The sequence below is a fragment of the Lonchura striata genome, chromosome 5 (assembly GCF_050655825.1).
Source record: "Lonchura striata isolate lonStrDom1 chromosome 5, ASM5065582v1, whole genome shotgun sequence".
NCBI lineage: Eukaryota > Metazoa > Chordata > Aves > Passeriformes > Estrildidae > Lonchura > Lonchura striata.
This window is the reverse complement of record NC_140707.1, coordinates 30,468,005-30,490,667: the sequence shown is the minus strand read 5'-3', so window position 1 is coordinate 30,490,667 and position 22,663 is coordinate 30,468,005. Positions and strand designations below refer to the sequence as shown.

General features: G+C 40.3%; 1 protein-coding gene across 5 annotated transcripts in view; it reads left to right on the top strand.

The window, feature by feature from the left end:
• Positions 1-22,663, top strand: part of SLC1A2 (solute carrier family 1 member 2) — an 88,528-nt gene that overhangs the window by 47,038 nt on the left and 18,827 nt on the right. For all 5 annotated transcript variants that reach the window (XR_013340184.2, XM_077784234.2, XM_085580193.1 and 2 more), the window contains 7 exons: positions 6,105-6,244; positions 7,395-7,547; positions 8,175-8,425; positions 11,864-12,023; positions 15,016-15,142; positions 17,590-17,823; positions 19,295-19,489. Coding sequence is in view for 4 of the 5 variants with exons in the window: in XM_021555181.4 (XP_021410856.1) it covers positions 6,105-6,244; positions 7,395-7,547; positions 8,175-8,425; positions 11,864-12,023; positions 15,016-15,142; positions 17,590-17,823; positions 19,295-19,489 (1,260 nt within the window). In the remaining variant the exon portion in view is untranslated. The remainder of the gene's footprint in view (positions 1-6,104; positions 6,245-7,394; positions 7,548-8,174; positions 8,426-11,863; positions 12,024-15,015; positions 15,143-17,589; positions 17,824-19,294; positions 19,490-22,663) is intronic.

The window sequence follows — 22,663 nt, the reverse complement described above, 5'->3', positions numbered from 1 at the left end:
TGGATGCCTTCCATCCAGCTGGTGAAATCCCTTTTGTTCTGGTGATGTTCCATAAGTTTTCCTAGTCACTCGTCTTTTATTTAGCAACCATTTCCTACATAGGAGTCAGGAGTGAACTGATCATCGGGTGGAGCAGATCCATACTCCCTCTCCATGTCATGAACACAGCATGTAATCCTTAATAATTAATGTTATACTGTCTCTCCAGTGGTGGGGGGAGAAATTAGCTGCTAGCAAATATTCTTCAGGGCATATTAAGCTCTCATTTACTCTCATGCAATCCCACTGATTGCTAGGAGAAGCTCTGTCAGTGAGGAATCACCAGACTTCATTAGACCATTGCAGCTCCAACTACCTTTGAACCACTTGTGTAAGTACTATGGAATTGGCAAGATGAGCTTTGCAGTCCGTTCACGTTTTATTCTGAGGTCAAAAAAGCTGATTCCACTTTCTATGCTTCCTCTTTTTTTCTTCTTTCCTTAAGAAGAACAGTCCTTCTCGGAACAATTGGACTTTTGTAGCTGGTGTTTACTCATTGCTCCAGAAGAGACCAGGACTTGGTTTGACAACAAACATGTAACTCAAGAGAAGTTCTTAAACCCTGATCTTAAGCCTGTCTGTCCAAGGTTGTTTTCTCAAGAACAGCTCTTGCTACCCCAATTGAAGTAATTGCTACAAAAAAAAGCAGACTTTTATACTGAGAATACCTGCGTGATTAATTGACAGAGCTGAAATACCTTGAACAAAATAAATACAGTCTCTCTTAACTTACATTGTCCTTAGCATCTGTTTTCACTAGCCTTGTTATGGTCTTTGCCTACATTTTTGATATAAATGAAAGATTATTTTTCCCCTTTAGTCTGGTAACTAAATCAGAGTAAGAAGTCAGGTCACACACAGGTTCATGCCAAGATGGGGGAGTATTTTGGAGATGGAGAGTTCTTTCCCTTTAACTGACTGAAAATAAAAGGGCATTGTCACTCAAGCACTTTGTAAATCATTAACCCTTAACTTTTGGGAGGAAAGGAGTTACATTTGGTAGTAAAGGAAAAGCAAACAGACCCTCGCCCCGCCCACCTCCCCCCCACCCCCCCACCTCCCCAGTTTTTTAGTTCTAGAAGCTTCAGTGTGAATGTGTGAATACAAGAAAGAAGTTGAAGAGATACAGAGAGCAGACTAGCCAGAGGGAATTGAGAGAAAACCTAAGAAAGTGGTATAGAAGGAAATAGGAACAAAAAATACCAGTGACCTTAGTGCTTTAATAAATTATTTTCCTGCATTTTGGCACATTATGGGTAGCAACCAGCAAGAGAAACAGATTACAGCCTAAAAAGTTCAGATAAATAGATTATCTCATGGCACTGTATATCTTACATGCAAAACTATCTCTAAATATTTAGATAATGTAAATTCAAATATTTATGGACCAATTATTTTTCTTGTACCTTGTGCACATTGTGACAATGAGGGACAGTAGCTAACTTTTTGATTATTCAGGCAAGAGGTTGTTTCTTTGCTTAAAAGGGAGTAAAATTGAAGTTAATTCTGATATTAAGTTCTATTAATGCACTTATGTATCACCTTGTCAGGGTAAAGCATATTTGAAATCCGTGAAAATACACACTGTTAATTTTGGGACAGTTCTATACTCTACTAAGGTGAATAAAAATCAAATCTTCTCATCTCAAAGGAGTTTCTCTCTTTTTTAGGGAAAAGTGCTCAAAAAGGGAGAAGGGTAGATGACAGAGCTAAGCAGAACATCCTGCTAAATTATTCAAAAGCTACAACATATGCCTAGCTCATGGTATGTGCTGTTTAGTATGAGCTGCTGTTTCGTGCGAATACTTGATTACTTATTTTCTGATATTTGGTTCATTTTTCATAAATCCTCTCAATGTTATTAAGCATCTGTAGTTAGCAGTAAATATTATTGTCTTTAAAGGTCTCAGTACTTACAAGTTCTCTGTGGACCTGTTTCGGAGCTTAGCTGTTTGGCTGCTTGTCATAATGACATAAGAAAATAATGAGCAGAATTAATTTATGTCTTTATGTTCTGGCCTCAGTGGAGTTAGACTAAAAGATGTTTTGGTCGGATGGGTTTCAGATAAACATTCAGGATGGGCCCTTTGTTTGAGTAACCATAGGAGCTCAGCACAGTGGAACAATGATTTATTTAACTAAGGTAATAATTTGCATGTTCGAGAGATCACAGCTGCTAAAATGCATTCTTCACTGTTTTGTGATTCTTACCTATGTACAGAGGTACCATTAACATTGAGATTAAATTAAGGATGTTCAGATGTGTAGGAGGGCCTCTGGTTCTTGGTACACTTCTGGCTTTGTACTTGAGTATAGTACTGCCCATGAGCTGGGGTCTAGTCAAGCTCCACTCCATCATTCATTCATTTTTTTTTCCATCAGCATGAAAATGTGAAGCACAAGAAGGACTTATACATGTTTAAGTACCTTCCCTGAATGCTTTAACATGGCACTGTGGTCTTCAGAATATGAAGAAAGCATGGAGTGTCAGTGGGAGAGGGCAGAGGAGTAGAACAGATCCAGGGGGATCTGGTTCGTAAGGGTCCATACTCTGCCCTGACTTATATCTGTGTATCTTCCATTGACTTCAATAGGCACTTCTTGCAGTTATCTCATCATGTGACTGCATGTTTCAGGTGCAAAAATTCTACATTCTTCTGGAGCTAAGCATCATTTAGAAGATGCAAATAGAGGTACAAATTCAGCATAAGGAAGATTAATTTCCATGACTCTGAGATAAAAAGATTTTTCTCTTCTAGTAATCGGACAGAAAGTTTCTGTTGCAAAATTCAGATTTTGTCATGTGCTACACAAGAAGCTTCTCTTATCCTTCACAGAAGCTTTATATTTCACTAGTTTTTCTCTTCCTCTCTGCCCACAACATAGTCAAAAGCCTCAAAACAATACTTCCTCTCTGATCCAGTGATAAATATCTCATTGTTGAAAAGCAGTGCTTACTCCTTTGTGGTACCATTTTTCATGTTCTAATATTCATCTGTCATCACTTTCTGTAACATGGGTACACAGTTACTGTATTTTCCTCCTGCTTTTTTCTTATAAAAGCCCATATTTATCAGAATTTCAGTCCATGCTGAAGATTGGCATCTTGAAGAGATGGAGAGTGTAAAAAGTGGAAAAGGTTCAGGAAACCAATCTAAGATTAGCCCAAAGTAAAATCATCAAGTACTTCTGTTTACTGATCCATTTCAGTTCCACCCAGTTATTTACTAGTGAGCAAGATGCCAAGGTTTTCTTTTGAATTAGTTTCAGCTGTCCATATTTCAGAGTTTCTGAGGAGTATATAATTAACCTGTAGTGAATAATAGGTCAGAACAAGTTATATATTCATGTTTGGAATGCAAGTGAAACTAGTTGTAATCCTCAGTTGCGAAGTTTGAATCCCAAGTTCCTTGGGGTTTTGGTGCATTTCCACCAGTGATTTCATGGCTTTGGGGCCCATGTGCATGAAAACTGCAGACACTGTCTCATCTTTCTTGTAATTCCTCAAGTTGTGCACATTATCCCCTGGCTAATCCTTGTGTATCTCTGATACTTGCATGGATAAGTCTTCAAGACGAAGGCAAGCTTCACACTTGAGCTGTCAGAATGTGCACTGTTATTCTTTGTTATTTCACTGTCAGCAGCACATTTTGTTGTGACCACTGCTGTGAAATATTTTTAGAATTGCAGAATAAAGATTACAACACTTGGAGGGGTTTTCCCCCTTAAAAAAATATAAAAAAGAAGTATTCTCTAATGCATTTTCAAGTGGTGCTATTTTTTTAACCACTGAGTGTATTGGAAAGAAATGGAATATCTATTTGAAAGGGAAAATTGTAGAAATATTCGCATCAAAATAACTGGATTCTTATTACAAGTCAAATTTTCTGTTGAAAAACTTTACAAAGATAACAAGTAGTACAATAAAAAAGAAAAAGGTTTGCTTCATTTGGAACGGCTCAGTACTGAGAACGCTGAAACTTCATACATATTTTCAAACCTGTTTGAGGTCTGTAAACCTCAGTCTACTGTTGTAGAGGAAGATTTTCTAAAATTTTGCCCTAATCTGGCATAAGACTAGATCTCAAAAAGTATAATTTTCTTGATAATAAAAATTTTGTTCTTTACCTATTTCTCATATTTACATAGCCTTACCTTTTAGGGCGAATGTCTGATTCATAGTAGCATTTTACATTTTTTTTAATACATTTTAATATTTTGTATATAAAAGGCATGACTTTTGCAGTCCTTCACTCATGTGTGTATCACTTTCTATTGGGTTTGCATGGCCTGCTTTTGGTAGCAGTGGGGGAGAGGGGGTGGCTTCTGTGAGAAGATACTGGAAGCTTCCACCATGTCCCCCAGAGTCAAGCCCTGGCAGCTCTGAAGGTGAATGTGAATGTGCTGCTGGCCAAGGCGGGGACACTCAAGAATGGTGATAATGCCTCTGGGATAACAAATTAAAGAAAAAAGAAAAAAAAAAACCTTATTGCACAGATATAACTGTGGCCAGAGAAGAGTGGGGTGAGAACATGCAAGAAGATGAATAGCTCTGCTGACACCGAGGTCAGTGGAGAAGGACGAGGAGGAGGTGCTCCAGCCACTGGAGCTGAGATTCCTCCACAGGCAGTGCTGATGACCATGGTGAGGTCCTGCAGTCCATGGGGACCCATTGGGGTGCAGGGATACACCTGCAGCCCATGGAGGAGCCCCATGCCAGGGCAGGTGTAGCTTGAGAGGAGGCTGTGAGCCCGTGGGAGACTTGTGGAGAGAGGGGCCCTGTTCCCATGGTGAGGAAGCCTGTCCTTGATGGACTGCACCCTGTGTAAGAGAGACCTACACTGCAACACTAGGAGGGACACAGTTGCCCATGGGAGGGACTCATGCTACAGCAGTTTTGGGGAGACTGTGTGCCCGTGGGAGGGATTCACGTTGCAGCAGTTTTGGCAGGAATGCTGCTTGTGGGATGGAACCACACTGGAGAAGTTCACAGAGGACTGTCTCTTGTGGGAGGAATTCCTTGGTGAAGCAGGGGAAGGACTCCTCTCCCTGAGCAGTGGGAGAAGCCTTGGGTGATGAACTGACCACAGCCGCCATGCCCGTCTCCTTGCACTGCTGGGGTAGGAGAGAAGGGTGGCAGGAAGGTGTTCTTAAGCACTTGCTGTACTTCTCATTATCCTGCTCTTTGTTATTAATAAATTTCACTGATATCCCCAAGTTGAGCCTGTTTTTCCCATGAAGGAATTTGGTGAACCATTTCTCCTGGTCTGTATTTCAACCCATGAGCCCTTCGTTAAATTTTCTCTCTCCTGTCCAGCTGCAGAGGGGAGCGAGTGAGCAGCTTTGGTGGGTGCCTGGCATCCAGCCAGCATCAACACACTTCCTCAAATACAAATCAGAGCTATTAAAAAGCTTTTTCCTCTAAGCATTGCCAATTCAATGAAACCATAGTTTTCTAACTAATTTTCAGTGGCAATTGTTCAAGTCTCATTATAACCAAGTTAAAAGTATTCTCTTGACATCAGCATTCTGATTATATTAAAATGTTAATCTTGAAATTAAATGTTTTCAAAAGATTAGGCAAAATGTTATTGAATGCTTTCTTTTGCAAATTAATCCTAATTTTTTAAACTACTATCTTCAGTTGGAATTAAATAAGGTATTAAAATCTGCATTTTCCTGCAAATAAAAACTTTGTTCTTCAGCTGTCTCTTCTACTTAATTAAACAGCCATGATCTTTGGGGAAACTGAATTTTCTAGCTCCATACCAGTAGTTTAGTCCTTGAAACATTTGGGATGATATGTCCAGTGAATTAATTCTGATTGTATCTCTACAATTTGAGAAATAACTACAAAAAATACTGTGATGGCTATACCTTTAGAAGGAAACACCACTGCCATTTCAGAGACTTCTTTGGAGCAGTAAATATGCAGTGTTTATGAAATGTGGGAGGTGGTGGAATATGCGTCAGATTCCCCAGTTATATATGATGGAAGTAATCCAGACTTTCCCTTTTGGCATCTTGTGCTATAACTTCTACTTGATTTTCACTTTTTATTCTAGTGCCAACAATATGCCTAAGCAAGTAGAAGTCCGGATGCATGAAAGTCATTTAAATCCAGTGGAGCACAGATCCAGGAACATATGTGTGCAGTTCTGCCAGTCCCTCCACAAGAATCTGCTCCTGACTCTTACTGTGTTTGGTAAGCTACATCTGCTGCTCTGGACACTCTGTGTGTATCTGCATTTGTTCCTGTAGCACCACAGCCCCTGTCTGTGGTCTTCAGCTGTTCCAGCTGAACAGCCAGAGAGTAGATAGGATGCCTATGGGCACTGCTTGTGTAGTTCAGGTGAGCAGGGTATTCCTGACACAACACAGAGCAAATCCACACCACTGAGGAATCTGGTTTGGAAAGGAGTATGATTTATACTCCAAGGCCAGTCAGGTCAGTGTCATCCAGTAGAACTGAAAGCGCTACATGTTTTTCTCTCAGTGATTTGGAAAAAAAAATTAAAAAGACAAAAACTTCAACATTTTCTTTTTAGCTCTCAGTTTACACTTCACTGGTTTTAAGGTTTGTCTTCCCTTTCTGTAGCTGTAAGCCAGCGCTCCATGATCTCATCCTGAGTATTGCCTCTGGCTTTAGCAGCTTCCATATACGGAACAGTTTGACATTTTATTGTGGTTCATTGGCTCTTTGCCTGTTTCTTTTTCTCTGAAAGCGCAACAGCCATATGCAGCAAATTTGTAGACATACTCTTGTTATTGTTTGAAAAAACAGCTGCAACTGATCTTGAGCTGCAATTTCATCCCCATATTTTCAGCCTGGAAAACCCCACACTGCTGAAGTGCTTGCCTTGAATCACCTTTCAAAGGTGTACCTGATGCTGCCCAAGAAGAAAGTTTTAAATACACATATTTTTTTTCATTGTATCAAAGAGGTGCTTACTTCATAGTTATAGCTACTGTGAACCACTACAGAAGCTTTGCTATCAGGTTTTATTATGCTTGGGCTTGGGATCAGGAAAAAAAGGCATTCTGGATGTAAACATAAAATACCTGTTCACAAAGATCATGTTAATGAAAGTAGACATGGCTTTTTTTCCCTAATCTATGCTTTAACAGCGTCAATCCTGAGCAGGGTGTTAAAGTTTTATCCCTTTATCCACATAAATGATGAGGGGTTTGTTTGAGGTTTGAGAACATCAGCACAGGAGAAGGATGCAAAGCATCAAAAAAAGGAATAAGACATGAGCCCTAAGAATCAAATTTTCTTCAAAGATATGTGCAGTACTCCATATCAGGCAGTTCCTTTCAATTCCCACCTGCTCCTTTTTATGTTCTTCTTCCAGGTGTTATCCTGGGTGCAGTGTGTGGGGGTCTTCTTCGCCTAGCAACACCTATTGACCCTGACATCATCATGTTAATAGCCTTCCCAGGAGATATACTTATGCGGATGCTAAAAATGCTGATCCTCCCTTTAATTATCTCCAGTTTAATCACAGGTAAGATCCATTAGCCATAAATACTTTAAGATGCTTTCTACAGCTATCACCTGGTTTGCTTTTTGTGATGTAGGAAGAATAATGGTGTGATCCTGACAGCATTTTGCAGTTGCAGTGAGTATTTCAGAGTAAATTTCTGAATAACTTGGTTGGCTTTAGTATGCATATGCTCCAGTGAATTTATTTCCAAACACATGTGCACATGCTACTATCAGAAATTTCTTTATGTGCTGTTTGATTTAACTTCTGGATTAGACCTTGCAAATAAAATGGCAGGAAACTAGTGAGCCTACCCTTCTTGAAGGTGTGGTGTCAGTCAGACCGTGACCAGTTTGCAAAAGTCAAGGGCAAAAGATGGTAGAGATCTTCTCTATTTTTCAATGCTTCCTCTGCAATTAGATGGAGTTGTAAATGCTCCTCTTCAAATTATTAGCAGTAGACACTGCACACATAAGAACTAGAGCTAGAAGCATCAGTAATCTGTCTAATGGTGAGAATATCACAGGGATGAAAGCAGGCACCCAGAGGTAGTCATTAAATGTTGAAAATTATGAAGGATTTTATTTTATAATTATTTAATTAGATATTGAGTGTCAATATACTTGCTTGTATCTTAAACACCTGCAGGACTGTCTGGATTAGATGCTAAAGCAAGTGGCCGCCTGGGGACAAGAGCCATGGTCTACTACATGTCCACCACTATTATTGCTGCTGTGCTGGGCGTGATTCTGGTTTTAGCCATCCATCCAGGGAATCCAAAACTCAAGAAACAGCTTGGTCAAGGGAAGAAGAATGATGAGGTATCTAGTCTGGATGCCTTCTTGGATTTGATCCGAAACTTGTTCCCTGAAAATCTGGTTCAAGCATGCTTTCAGCAGGTAAGTCCTTCTGCTCCTTGGTAATACTCTTTACATCTTGTCAGGGTTGTCTGTTGAGTTAATGTCATTGTTCAGGTTAATCAGAGAAATGATGATATAAAGAGGAATACAGGTATAAAGTCTTGAGCAGGTAAATGAACCAACATTATTTATAGCTGCCTTGGTTTATGTTGCAGTTACTATTTAAATTCATGGGAGTGTTTTTTATGACGTTTGTTTTAATTTTGTTATTAAGTAATCTTTAATTTTCTTCATGCTTTTCGTACAGTATCTATGGTCATGAATGCTGGCTTGGTCTTTCACTCAGGTTGAATTTTAATTTGGCTGTTAATTACAGAGATGATGGTTCTGCAATGCCCTGTTAGGACTATACGGACGATCATCATTCCATCTTGTTGCCAAAAATGTACCCCAAAACCCAACCTCTCATAACCTCTGTTGCTGTGTTAGAGTCCAGATGACGTGGGGATAATAGATCCAAAGGGCTGATGCACCTACAGGTGGCTCCATCTCACCAGCTTTGGAGCATGCTGGGAAGGAAGGATGCTTGCACAATGTGTTGCTTGCTCTGTAGGGGGTTAATTTTGCCTGAATTTTTTTCACCAGTGCTTAATCAAAACACGTTGACTTTAAGAGGTAAAATATGCTTAAGCATATTTCTTGTATATAAGCGGCTTTTCCCTTCAACTGAATTGTTTGAAAGTAATGCAGACAGGGTTTTTTGGGGGTTGGGTTGGTTTTGGGTTTTTTTGATGTAACAGGATTTGTTGCCAAACCTGTTCTTAAGTGTTCCTGTGTGAAATGGCGTGATAGCTGGTGCTGTGGTTATAGCCAGAGAAAAACGTAGCGAGAAGTGGGGGAAGGGAGAAGAGGCCATGGGAGAGTGGAAGAATGAAGGGTGACCTAAACTGCCAAAAGGGCTTGGATTGCTTCATTTCTTACATGGACTTCCACACAAAAACATATAATCCTTGGGGATTTAGAGGGAGAACATTCTCAATATTTCCAAATCATTATGGGAATGTCAGTCATGTGGTCAAACTGTTGGTGGCTAAACATCACATGTAATGTGAAATGTATTTGTGCAAAATTGAGTGAGGGAAAGTGGGGTGCTTATGGTTTTTCTTCTTCTCCCTCATTTGAACTGTGGAAGAGAGGAAAATTCAGTTTCTTGTCTGTTAAAAGTGGTCAAATATCCTGACAAAGGGGCAAAAAAAGCAGAATTAAGCTACCTGTGTCAGATTAGTATTACACACACTGAAAAAATAATACTAACATTTTTAAAAAAACCTATGTTCAGATTATTTCACTAGTTATGGCTCACTAATTTCACCTGTTAATTTTTAATTTAGTAAATAAAAAGTAAGAGCTTTTTGGTTTTTCAGTGTTTGATTTTAGCAGATTCCAGACTAGTTTCTAGTGAAAACATCTGCCACAAAGCCACATTTCATTTGTGAAGTGTGACTAGATGGAACTTTTGCTTTGTTAGCCCTTAACTCCTCTGTAAGGAGTTAGGCTTTACTTTCTTCTCTCTTTAAGAGGATAATAATCTGCTTTACTGATGTCAGCATATATTTTCTTTCCTACGTTCATACAGGAGAGACTCTGAGTCTCTGAGACTGAGTGTCTCTCCATAGATACTCAGAGTTTCCAGGTAGCCTTAGATAGAAGAAATATTTTGCAGTAATCCTGCAAAGAGTGGTTCTGAGGGGTGTACAGCAATGGTGCTGAACAGTGTGGGGGGAGGTTTTTTTGCCTTCCATTGCAACCAAGCAAAAGCCAAGGTTCATGTGCAGCTTTGGAACTCTTCATTTGCAAACTGGACTGTGGCTATCATGAAATTTCAACCTCTCCTGAATTTTCCCATGGTCCACAAGCAAGTTTAAATTTATAATGAAAATTGCTCTTCCAGCAGAAAAACCATGTGACCATCTGTGAATATGATTATGACATTTAAATGTTTTTTTTAGTCTCAGGTGTGGTCAGAATCTAAGCTTTATGTCAGACTCAGCATTTTTAGAGATTGTGGGCTTATGCAAAGGACTGCTGAGGACCTTTAACTTAAGTGACTGTAGTGGAATTTGTGAGTGTGAAGAGTTGATATTTTAACCTTAATTTCTATTACTCAGTTCTAATTTCTCTAATTTCTATTACTCTTTACATTCTAAATACCACACATAGAAAAGTACTCTGTTGACAAAATCAGATAAACTTTAACTCTGAAAAAAAGTAGACAGGCAAGAATGTTAGGTGGTTTCAGGACAACTGAAGGGCTACTCATGCAAAGCTGTGTAGGTTTTCTGTCTATATCCTCCTCTCCAGATTTAGGCAGCAGGTTTCAGAAAGAGAGACGTAAGATATTTTAAAACCATAAGGCTTTAAGCCATATGGATCAAGTCTGGATCATCATCCATAGTACTACAATGTCTGTGTCAACAAGAAAGAGATGCAAATGTTCTTTGAAAAGCTAATGCACAGTTTCTGTTATCTTGCTCAGTATTTCTAGGTCCAAGGGGAGTAGGGAGCAGGTGGAAAAACATGGCAAGCCAGTCATAGCTTCCAAACCATTTTGACTGTTCCAGGACCATGAAGAGACAGAAAAAGGGTCAAGGTGTGAAGTGGGAGGAAAACATCCCTTCTGAAAGAAGCCAATCACAGATCTCTCTTTTTCCACTCCCTCCTCCCTTTTTTCCCCCGGCTGTAACCTGAATCTCACTTGTCCTCCTACCACTCTTTCCCAGCTTTTCCTTTACCCTGACTTTCATGTGCCAGGAGAGGGTCCAAATACATTCAGAAGCTGATGCCTTCTTTTTTTTTCAGGTGGTCAGATTTGTATGTGACAGCATTGGTAATTTTTCTGTTATCTATCCCACACAATATTTTAATTAGAGAGCTCAGGGGACTGTGCTCTTGCAGTCAAGAGCTCAAAAGCTGTAAATGTTGGAAAGGTCCTGAATTTTTTATTCTAGTTAACCATTAACTAGTCAACCATGACTTGAGATGCACAGAGCACCCTGAATAACAAGCCTTACTGCAGAATTGCTGCCATGACTGATCCTAGAGGCACTTGGCTTTTGGTGCTAAACAAATGGTATCAGCTTGTAACACACAGTATGGGAAGCACTCTGTGAACTGCCTGGCCTAAGGGACTAACTATCTGCAAAATATTTCATTGTAGTGATAAAAAACATGCATTTGCCATACTTTTCACACTACAGTCATGAGGAAGACTCCCAGTACTTTGTAGCACTTGAAACTGTTGAAAAATAAAGTTAGTTTTGGAAGAAGGGTTAAGAGGTTGTGGAATGGATATCTAATCCTTTGAAAATATAATTCCCTGGAATTTCAAGTGAAGACCTTTTATTATTAATTTCTTATCTACCATATGGATGCATTCAGTCTATTTGCATTCTCATCCTCCCTTTTTATTGCCTTCAGATCCAAACTGTCACCAAGAAAGTGCTGGTGCCACTACCTGTTGAAGAGCCACCTAATGTCACTGATTCTGCTATTGCTATGGTGAATGAAACAGCACCACCTGAGGCCCAAATGGTCATTAAGAAGGGACTTGAATTTAAGGATGGCATGAATGTCCTGGGTAAGAAAATCTTCTGCCTGTCAAATATGTACATGATAGGTATGTCACAACTTTTTGCTGTGGCTAGGTAGTCAGTGTTGTCTGATCTGGTCTTCAGTGCACCTTTAGTCTGTCTAGATAGTCATCAAATGTTATCACCTACTGGCTGTCCATTGGTCTCTGAGATATCACAGAAATCAGCAAGTGAGTTGTTCTGGATTGGCAGCTTTGTGGTTATGAACTGGAGGAGTACAGTGGCAAAACGTGTAGGAGCTACCCAAGGTATCCTTTCATCCTAGAAGAAGCTGACCTAGGCTAATACTAAAGCATATTGGCAAAACAGTATGGGGGAGAGCTTCAAGAGCCAGTGCTTCACACACCCCCTGATGGATCCAAGTTATTTCCAGTAGGTGTCTCGGGTGTGCTGAACTAATTTGGCTTGAGGCAGAGCCTGAAGTGAGAGGTGGAGTGTGAACCACACCACCCAGGAAAAATCCCAGAAAGGCTTGACACATTTCTGAGTCACAGCTCCCTCCTCCTTTCATCTTGGCTGCTGACCTTTACCAGCTGCAATTGCCATTATGCCATCTTGTCTGGACAAGCCAGCAAGTGGAGCTGATAGGAAAACTTTGCCCATCTCCCACCCTTTCCTGAATCAACTGTTCAGTCTGGGATGGAGGCACATGAGAAACAAACAGCTTCCACACCACTTCTATTTTCTCTTCTGCGTCTAGAGTCCCTGTTTTTTCATCTCAGAGAGGAGTGTGCTCCTCCTTCACCTCCTTCCTTTCTATATGTGGGTGAAGTCAGTCAGTCCCAGATTAGCTCTCAATTTGTAGCATCACACCTACACTTGAAGGTGCTCTGTGACAGCACGTCCACAAGGCTGAGGCTGGCACCTCTCTGTCTATAGGTGTCCTCAAAGTGGGGACAGTATGTTGGGGTACCTAATCCCCTGCTTTTTCTCACCACTAGGCCATAATCTTTGAAGGGCAAATGGCCTCTTACAGCTGCTGAACAGCTGATACAGTGCTGTCTGCAGACCTTCCTGAGGTATTGGTGAGTTGGTTGGCTGCTTTGCTTAGGTACAAGGGAGATGATAGCATTGATAAGCTGGTCTTGTTTTTCTGTGAAGCAGCCTGCTCTACAAGAGCCCTGTATCCTGCCTGCTTTCAAGGCTCTCCTTCCATTCAGCATCTGTGGGCAGAGGAGCCACTTTCAGAGCTGCAAGTTGGCATTTTGCACCAGGCATGAGGCAGCAGCTCGTTGCCAATGCTGTTTACCCTCAGCTGATTTTTTCTCTCCTGGAATTCTGCTTATGCATTAAAATGGAACAGTTGTTCTGAGTGAGAGATACCTTACATTTAATGCTGGGTTTGTTTTGTGTAGGTTCTGTCATGGATAAGAAGAGATCTAGAAGGCTGAATGCAATTCCTACAGAAAAGAAATAAACATTTTAGCTGGGGAATTTGCTGTGGTGTTTTGACCAACAAATGATTCTCAAATGTTCTTGAGTTTTCTGGATTGGTTTGTTGTGGATTTGATTTTGAATGAAGAAATGAAAATGTTGTGGGAATTGCCATCCAGTTTGGATAAGCTGTACAAGCCAGGCAAATCCCTGCTAATAGGAACCAATCTGACTCTCATGACTAACATAACAGCTCATTTGGAATTAATGAACACAACTACCTATTAACATTTTCTAATGCAGATTCTGAATTCCAGGAAGTAACTTGGTCTTTGAAAAGCTTTTCATCATTTCTCTATGCTCTGCAGCACACAAACATATGCTTCACTTCCCTATTCAACTGACTCAACAAAGATAGCTTGGTTCTAAAGAATGACTTTGTATACAGGAAATTGGATTAAAAAAAAAGAAGAAAAAAAATCTGGTTGCTAAACCCAGTGTGAGGGTATGGGACAGTCTGTCTTTTCCCAGGGTATTGGCAGTTCACATTGCCTTATCTTGAATACTTTTGTGTCCCAATAGGTTTTTTCCATAGGAATTTCCCAGATTAGTTTACACATTTGTTAAATACTGGACTCATATAATGACTGAAAATTTGGCCTCAAAGAATGGCTGAAGATTCAAACCATCTGTCATTATCAGTTAATAATCCAACTTTGGACACTGAAAATTTCTGGATATAAAAGGTTAGCATTGAAGAAACAGCTCTAAAGTAATCCATGACAGATGCATCCATTTTTTTTCCACACTAATAGTCCAATACTCCAGATATTCACACCTTAAAATCTACATTTAGGAGCCAAATGTTACCCATTTTGGATGCTACAATTTTGTATCAACTGATAGCCCTTTCAGTGAAGTTAAGCTGCCTATTGGGAGTTCTGTGGTTAAATGCAATACCCACCTTCTCCTCCCACCTCTACCTTCTTCATTTAACAGGAATACTCCTGGCCTACAAAAATTCTAGGGCTACTTTACCTTTCTCTGCACTCCAGGATTTATTGGTCTGTCAAGGCACTTTTGTAAAGCCTGAGAAAATTTCTTCTTTGATTCTAGCAACTGTTTGAACAAGAGAGTTACAGTGCAGCACTGTGTTGCCTTTCCCATTTGCCAGGGCATGTGAGGTTTTTAATAGCTGAATGGCACTGAGAAGATCACTGCATATGCATTTTTTGATGGTCAGATCATTATAGAAAAAAAGCCCAACAAAACTGTAATTGGACAGTGAAATTGGAATTTAGTAAAACATTGAAGAATCAAAGATTTTCTGGATTTGATTATGGTAGTTGAGCATGAGTACATATTAGAAAGTCCCAAGATGTGTGTAATACCCTACAGTTCTGATATCCTGAGCCATGTGCTCTAGGATGGCCCTGCTTGAGCAGGGAGGTTGGACCAGATGACCCAGCTGTGGTCCATTCCATGTTTACCTAAACTGTGATTCTGTGCTTCTTGAAATCTGGATTTGCAGGTAGCATCAAGACATTGACTAAGTGCAGAAAATTCATAAGAGCCTTCTTTTTGTCTTGCAATTTTTCTCAATAGGTTTGATAGGATTCTTTATTGCTTTTGGCATTGCTATGGGGAAAATGGGAGACCAGGCCAAGATGATGGTGGATTTCTTCAACATCCTGAATGAGATTGTAATGAAATTAGTAACCATGATCATGTGGTAAGTTTGTAGCTCTAACTCACAGAACAAAAAAGTAATTTTTAAGAAGCCCTTATAAGACCTTAATATAGTGATGCCAGTTTGTTAGTAAACAGCGTAATTAAATAGTTGATTTTCTAAAGCCTTGTAAGTTATATTAGAACCACAGCAGCATTATTTCCACTTGGTGCAGATTATTTGGGACCCAGTTTGAAACATTTCTGAAGAGATTCTAGTTTTTGTGTGCTGAAATAAAACACATGTATGTACCAGCAAAGCCCTTCAAATGCCACATTAACTATGGAAGTTCATTATAATGGAGAACACCTAAGCAAGCAAGAATGGCCCACACAAGAACATCCCAATCTTCCTGGGAGGTTAGCATGATCCCAGGATATTACCTAGGAGGTATAATTACAAAAAAAGCCTGTTGGCACACTGGATTCATGGTCTTTAGTAAAAATACTTTGGCATCAAATAAAATTCCAGTAGTTTTCAGTGATGTGGAATCCTTTCACTCAGTTTCTGCAGAATGTGTCTTACAACCTTGCTGCAGTGGGGTCACTGGAAGATATCTGCCCTGTTTTTGAGGTATACCCATTTGTAATAATGGGGCATGACTTGCCTTTAAGGAAGTGGCTTTACGCAATTAAATCTGAGCCCTTGTTTAACTTCTGAGAAAGGGCTCTCTCTGACACTTTTTTATTTTCTGAAGTGTTTCTTCTGAGTGTTTCCCCAGAGCTATTTGTATGACAAGCATGGCCACATAAAGCCAGCTTTCCAGAACATAAAAATGCACTGCTACGTTTGGCATGGAGCTAGTGTGTTTCCTAGATCTTTGAGAGCAGAAATAGCCACTCCAACATAACACACATCTCGTGGCTCATTGCTCCTGGGATTCCCTGGTGTCCCTGGGAGTGATTCCTTGAGTTCCAAGGCTGCCCCCTTCTCTAGAGCTCGATGGACACAGGGTGGAGGAAGGGGAGTAGGGTGCCTGAAGCGCGAGTCGTCAGCACCATCAACGTTTCAGTGGGACGCTGTCAGGCTGGAGTGATGCAGGCAGTAACAACAGTGTGGGAATGTGCAGAGTAACAGCAAGAACTTGAAGCAATGACCTTGCATTTCTTCAAGTTTCATTATGCTTCTCCTAAGGATCCATCAAGATCCTTAGATGATCTTGCTGCATAAAATCAAAGCTGTTTTCATTCAAAAATCTTTCAATATTTTCTAAATCTCCACTCAATAGAGAGATGGTTACTATACCCCCATAATCCTCCAGGAGCTAGAACTTACTCTTATTTAGCACCATTTGGCAAACCCAAGACATAATACCCTGCCTACAATATAACGTTCTCTAGTAGTCAATGTTGCAACAGCAGGAATTCTTCCAATTTTCAAGAAATTCACTGTAAATATTTATTTTTATTGATGTGATTTTTATTTCTCTTCTCGTTAAAAAAAGGAAATTGATGTTGGGAATTCCTTTTGTTCATATCTGTTTAGAATTTTTAAAGATTTGTTGAGGCCAGAAGAAGGGGATTTTAGTGTGTGTTTATAAAGAAAAAAGCACTTCCTTATGCAGAGTTACATTCTGTTTGGTTTGTGATTGCTCAGACAGACATCTGCAACTCCTATGGCACCTAGAGACTCTCAGGAGCATGGCATTGCTACACAAGCATAAAACAAAACAGACATCTGGCTCTGACAACATGTAACTCTCTGTAAGAACTGCATTTTGTCAAGTTCATTGAAACGTGGCATTTTATGATAACTGGTATAACAGCTGGCCTTGCATTTGAAATGATTGAAGGCTTCCAGGCCTTGGGCACATTGCTTGAGAAACCATGAGATATTCCAACAAAAGCCAGGAAGCACTTTTATTCTGAAAGTCAGTTTCCTTTGTATTGTTCTAATGATTGAGGACACAAAAACCCTACCCTAAGTAACAAAAGTACATAATTAATGAAGAATCCATAAATTAAAAAGCACTTGTCTGAATTATTGAAAGAACATAGTGGAAGCATTTTCAGCCTTCAAGATATAAACACTTCATGTCGATAAATAGTTTAACTGAAGTAAATAATGCAATCCCCTGAAACCAGATAAACAATGGGGTGTAAAAGTTACATTTTAAGAACAAATCTGCACCATTCTTTATAATGATACAAGCCTGTGTTACATTATCATATTCTTGTACAATGTTACTTTAGGATTGAGAACTATTTAGGAAAGACATATTCCTTTTGATAGGATGGAAAATGGAGTTGATGGGGAAATTGCTGGAGATGGCCATTCTTTTTTAAAAAAGATGTGAAAACTATCCCTCGAATTTCCATCAATTCTTGATGTGCACCTTGCTGTTGAGCCTGAGAGGTCCCTACTCTTCTCCTGTCTGTGTTTTGTTCAGCACAGTTTTTATGACTGCACTGCCAAGATGAATTCTGTCCATGCTTGTTTTCTTTCTCCAGGTATTCCCCACTGGGTATTGCTTGCCTCATCTGTGGAAAAATCATTGCAATCAAGGACTTAGAAGTAGTTGCTAGACAACTTGGCATGTACATGGTCACTGTGATTGTGGGTCTTGTCATCCATGGAGGGATCTTCCTGCCTCTGCTCTACTTTGTGATAACAAGGAAAAGTCCATTTTCCTTCCTTGCTGGGATTTTCCAGGCATGGATCACAGCACTAGGCACAGCTTCCAGGTACACCTGAGGAATACCAGTGGGCTTTATTTTTTAGCAGATTATTACCTGCTTTTTGGAAATGGTACATCTGCTTGTTCTAACCTTCACTGCAAAATCATTTTATGCCATTGAATGAAAACTATTTTTAATACAACTGTGTTTAAATAAATCAAAATACCACTTGCCTTCAGAAATCTCTAGAGAGGCTGTATCTCTGCAGAGACCTGCAGACATCTGGGAAACCTACATTTTTGTTTTCTTTCTTCTTTAGTTTTCTTTTCTGACATTTGTCTAATCACTTGTGCAAATGGTGTTAATTCTGTGCTTGTTTCCTCAACTAGGGTAAGTAGTAATTCTATTTATTTTGACAGCATGTTAAGACCAGTCTCATTGCATTCAAGAAAGAAAAAACAAACATTTCTAGGTTTCACAAAAGAAAAGGAAAAAAACCTCTCAGTTTGTATTTTAATCAATTTTGGCAAAATATACTTCAGTGAAAAACTGAGCATTTAGACTTGTCAATGCACAGAACAGGCTCGAAAAAGTGTAAGTAACACAACCCTCAGTAATAAATTTTTAAAAATCAAAAATGTGTGTCTTGCATTGGGGTAGTCAGTAGATCTTGAGTTGAAAATGTTTTTCAGCTAAATGCCATATTTAGAAGTGTTTTCCTTCAATCAGTGTTTTGTTTCTGAAGATAATTTAATCTTCCATTTTAATTAAAAAGGTGAAAACAAAAAAACATAGTTCAAAATGGACCACCAGAAAACTGAGCATTCTTGATCTGAAGAATGCCTGGAAAGAGCTGTAATATAGCTGTTTTTCTGGGTCAATCCAAACCACTCTGCTGAACAGCTTCTCGTTCTGATGAACGAGAATCTCTGAGGGATCTCACTGATGTGCATAAACATTTGATGACACATGCCAAGAAGATAAAGCGATACCCATTTTCAGTGGTGCCACACTGAAAGGAAGAACCATCTGAACACAAGAAAACTCTTTTTTGCTGTGGTTTACTGTGACAGTGCATGTATGCTGGCATAGGTTACCCAGAGGAGTTGTGGAGTCTCCATCCCTGGAGATGCACTAAGCCTGTCTGGTCTGGCCACAGTCCTGGGAAAAGTGGGAAACCTGCCCTAGCTGCACATGCCTTGAGCCAGGTGGTCGGGAGGGGTGAGCTCCAGAGATACACTCCAACCTCAGTAGTTCTGTCCCCTGTGATAAACAATGTTGGATTATAGGAGATCTGGTCTGGCCAAGAACAGATCAAACCACGCTCATGTCTTGGCCTCGGTCCCACTTCCAGCTAAATGTAGGCCTAATTTAAAAATTGTTTAAAAAACGCTTAAATCACAGCAGAAAGTGGAAGTAAAAAATGTAAACAATGGTATTAAAATGGTATTAAAAATTCTGATTTTTCTCCCTTCTGTGTATGTGTTATATTGATTTTAATTATGTCTTCTTTGGTTTTTTTGCTTTCTCTCCCTAGTGCTGGAACATTACCCGTCACATTCCGGTGTCTTGAAGAAAATCTTGGTATTGATAAGCGTGTAACAAGGTTTGTTCTTCCTGTTGGAGCAACTATTAACATGGATGGGACTGCCCTTTATGAAGCTGTGGCTGCCATCTTCATAGCACAGATGAATGGAATTGACCTGGATGGAGGCCAGATAGTTACTGTGAGGTCAGTTCAAAAGAGTCCTTTGTTTCTACAGACTGTAAAATGTGAATGCTTTGGGTTGGATATCTTCTCAGTAGCTGAGTCGTCTCAGTTGGATTCAGTATGAAATTCATGGGTTTCTAATAATGATATGCAAATGAATGTTTTATATATGGCTCCTGGCTCTCTGGTGGTGCGTTGTCTATCATTTGCAGCCATAGTGCATGCTGGTGGTGTTTTACACTTCTGCAGTTCACAATTGTCATGGTTTAACCCCAGGCAGACACCAAACCACACACAGCCACTCACTCACTCCCTCACCAGTAAGACTGGGGCGGGAATCACAAGGGTAAAAGAAAACTCATGGGTTGAGATAGCAATAGTTCAATAGGAAAAGCAGAAGCAGTGCCCACAAGCAAAGCAAACCAAGGAGTTAATTCATTGCTTCCCACAGGTGAGCAGGTGCTCACCACCTCCAGGAGAGCAGGGCCCCGCCACACGTGACAGTCACTTGGGAAGGCAAAGAACATCACTCCAAGCTTCCCTTTTCTCCTTCCTCCTCCCACATTATGCACTGATGATTCCACCCACATGTGGTGTGGAATGTCCCTTTGGTCAGCTGGGGTCACCTGTCCCAGCTGTGTCTCCTCCCCTGCACCCTCAGCTCCCTCACCACTGTGGCTGTTCAAGAAGCAGAAAAAGCCTTGGCCCTGTGTGAGCCCTGCTCAGCAATAGCAAAAACATCCCTGTATTATCAACCCTGTGTTCAGCACAAATCCAAAACACAGCCCCATACCAGCCACTGTGAAGGAAATTAACTCTACTCCAGCCAAAACCAGCACACAAAACAATGTAAATTGTAATACAAAGCATTCTCTGTTATGGGTATGCTACAACTCATCTATGGGCCATTCACTTTCTAGAATATATCTGTTTAAATATAGTAGAAGAAAAAAACATACCTAAAAAATCTTTCTATGTGTTTATATTTGCCTGTGCTTTTTCTGTGACTTTGATGAACAGGAAAAAAATAATGAACTGAGAATAGCCCACCCTGAGGGTGAGATTGTCTGTGGCATGGTCTAGATATTCCCAGACCTTTCATCTCTAACCCAGCAAATATTAACTGTAGTCTTTTCATATCAAATTTTTCTTAGCCAGAAGAAAGCTGAGCATCTGTAAGAACATAAGAAAGTACCCATTAAAAAAGGATAAGAGTGATTGAAGATTGTTTACTGTAGGGGAGTTTTAACTTGATGAAGACAGCAAGTCTAACATTTTGAATAGTTAAAATGGAAACCACAAATCAAGGCTGCCAAGTTTGTCTTTTTCCTGTCATTTTCACCTACACAGTTTTCTTTTATTAAACCTTTTTAACACTAAAGAAACTCTTGCAAAGGGATGTCTAATTTTATGTTTCTTGCCCAGCTATACTAGTCCCATATTTTCCATTCATTTATTTCCTGCCCTGACTCCTGAAATAGTAAAGCCAAGTTTGTAAAAGGTATTCAGGACTGCTTCTAATGAAGGCAGATGCTAGACCTGCATGATCCATATTTGTTCCTAAAATTGGAAACTGTCATTTCAGAGATGCCACATATTAAACTAAATTGAGACCAGGGAAATTCAACTCGAGGATCTGCTGTTGTCCAGGAGATTTGGTAGGCCTGAACCTGAGTTACTCATCTTCTCTTCCTCTGAGGGGTTGAGCAATTGACTCTTCCTGACCTCACCATTTCAAGGCTGGTGTATCCGACTTTGTGACTGACATTTACAAAGCACGGAGCAATTTTGGTCAATATGCAAAACCACTGTTTTTCCTCTTCATGCATTTTTGCTACAGCAATGTGACAAGAACTATCTCTTGAGATGGCAATACAGATGAAGGAAAGATAATTAGGTTTTGTCTGAAATATGCGCTTTGTGATCCTGACAATATTCAAATGACCCAGACATAACCTCATAAAGACTTAATTAGCCTTTGACCAGCCTTAGTTATGTCATACTGGTCATTTAATTCTTCTGATTTTCTGTGTTCTTTGGGAAGGGGTGATCTTGGTAGCTAAGACAGGTTCTGTTTAGTTCTGAATGGTGCTAGCTTCATTCCCCTCTAGGTTGAGCTTCATTCCCCTCCAGGTTTAGCTTCATTCCCCTCCAGGTTTCTAAGTGCTGCTGTGGGAAGGCAGGCAGGAGCATTTCCTCACGGAGCTTGGAAGGAATCCCCTACCAGTTTAGGCTGGAAGTGCCTGAGGATCTGGCATCACGTGCAAAGCCTGACAGCAGAGCCGAGCATCCTGCCTGCACATCTGCTGGACCTATTTGGATGTTTAGTGAGCCAGGCTGCACTCTAACCCAGACACCTGACAAACACACTGCAGCCTGGGTCAGACCCAGCCAGACAGCACCTGGCAACTCTAAATCAGGCTAACAGATGAGTTCTGGGGCTAATGGGCATGTGTTTCCTGTAGAGTCTGTTCTCCCCTACTTCTGCATTGGAAGCACTTTCAGATGTGTTGGGTACGAGTGGAGGGGTGAGCCCCGGTTCTCCCAGGAAGCCCAGAGGAAATGGCACTCACTAGCACAGCTCATGCTTCCCTGTGCTAAGGCTCCACCCACAGCCCCATTGCCCAGCTTTTATTGCTGGGCAGCCCAGCTGTGGAACTCTTCTCTGCCCTGACTGCCTGCCAGGTGAAGTCCCCCTAGAGACAGAGCGTCCCCCCATTTTCTGCCTCCCTAACACCTGGCATGTGTTAGGGCTCTCAGCATGTGTACAGCCCCTGTAATTGTTTTTCACCTCGTGTATAGCATATATTGTGGCATAAACAAAAATCAAATTGGTCCCTCTCACCTGCTTTCCTTCTTATTTACCCTCATCCTCTCCCTCTGCTTCTCCCTCTCCTCTTTCCTATTTTTCTCCCCATAACTTGCTCTCTGACAAATTTATTTTCCATTCTTTATAAAACTGCCCAATTATGTTGATATTTGTTATGGTCCATGTTGTATTTTTACAAATATTTGAAGCTCAGACATTCATCCTACTGATTTTCATCAAAATATATGAGGCAAAAACAAACACAGGTCTGGATTTATGAAACAATCAGATAAATTGTGCTTTTTCATCTAGGGTGATTTGTATCTAGGCTTGTTAGACCACTGGCTTGTATTTTGGGAGTTTTGGATACCAGACTTTTATTCTTC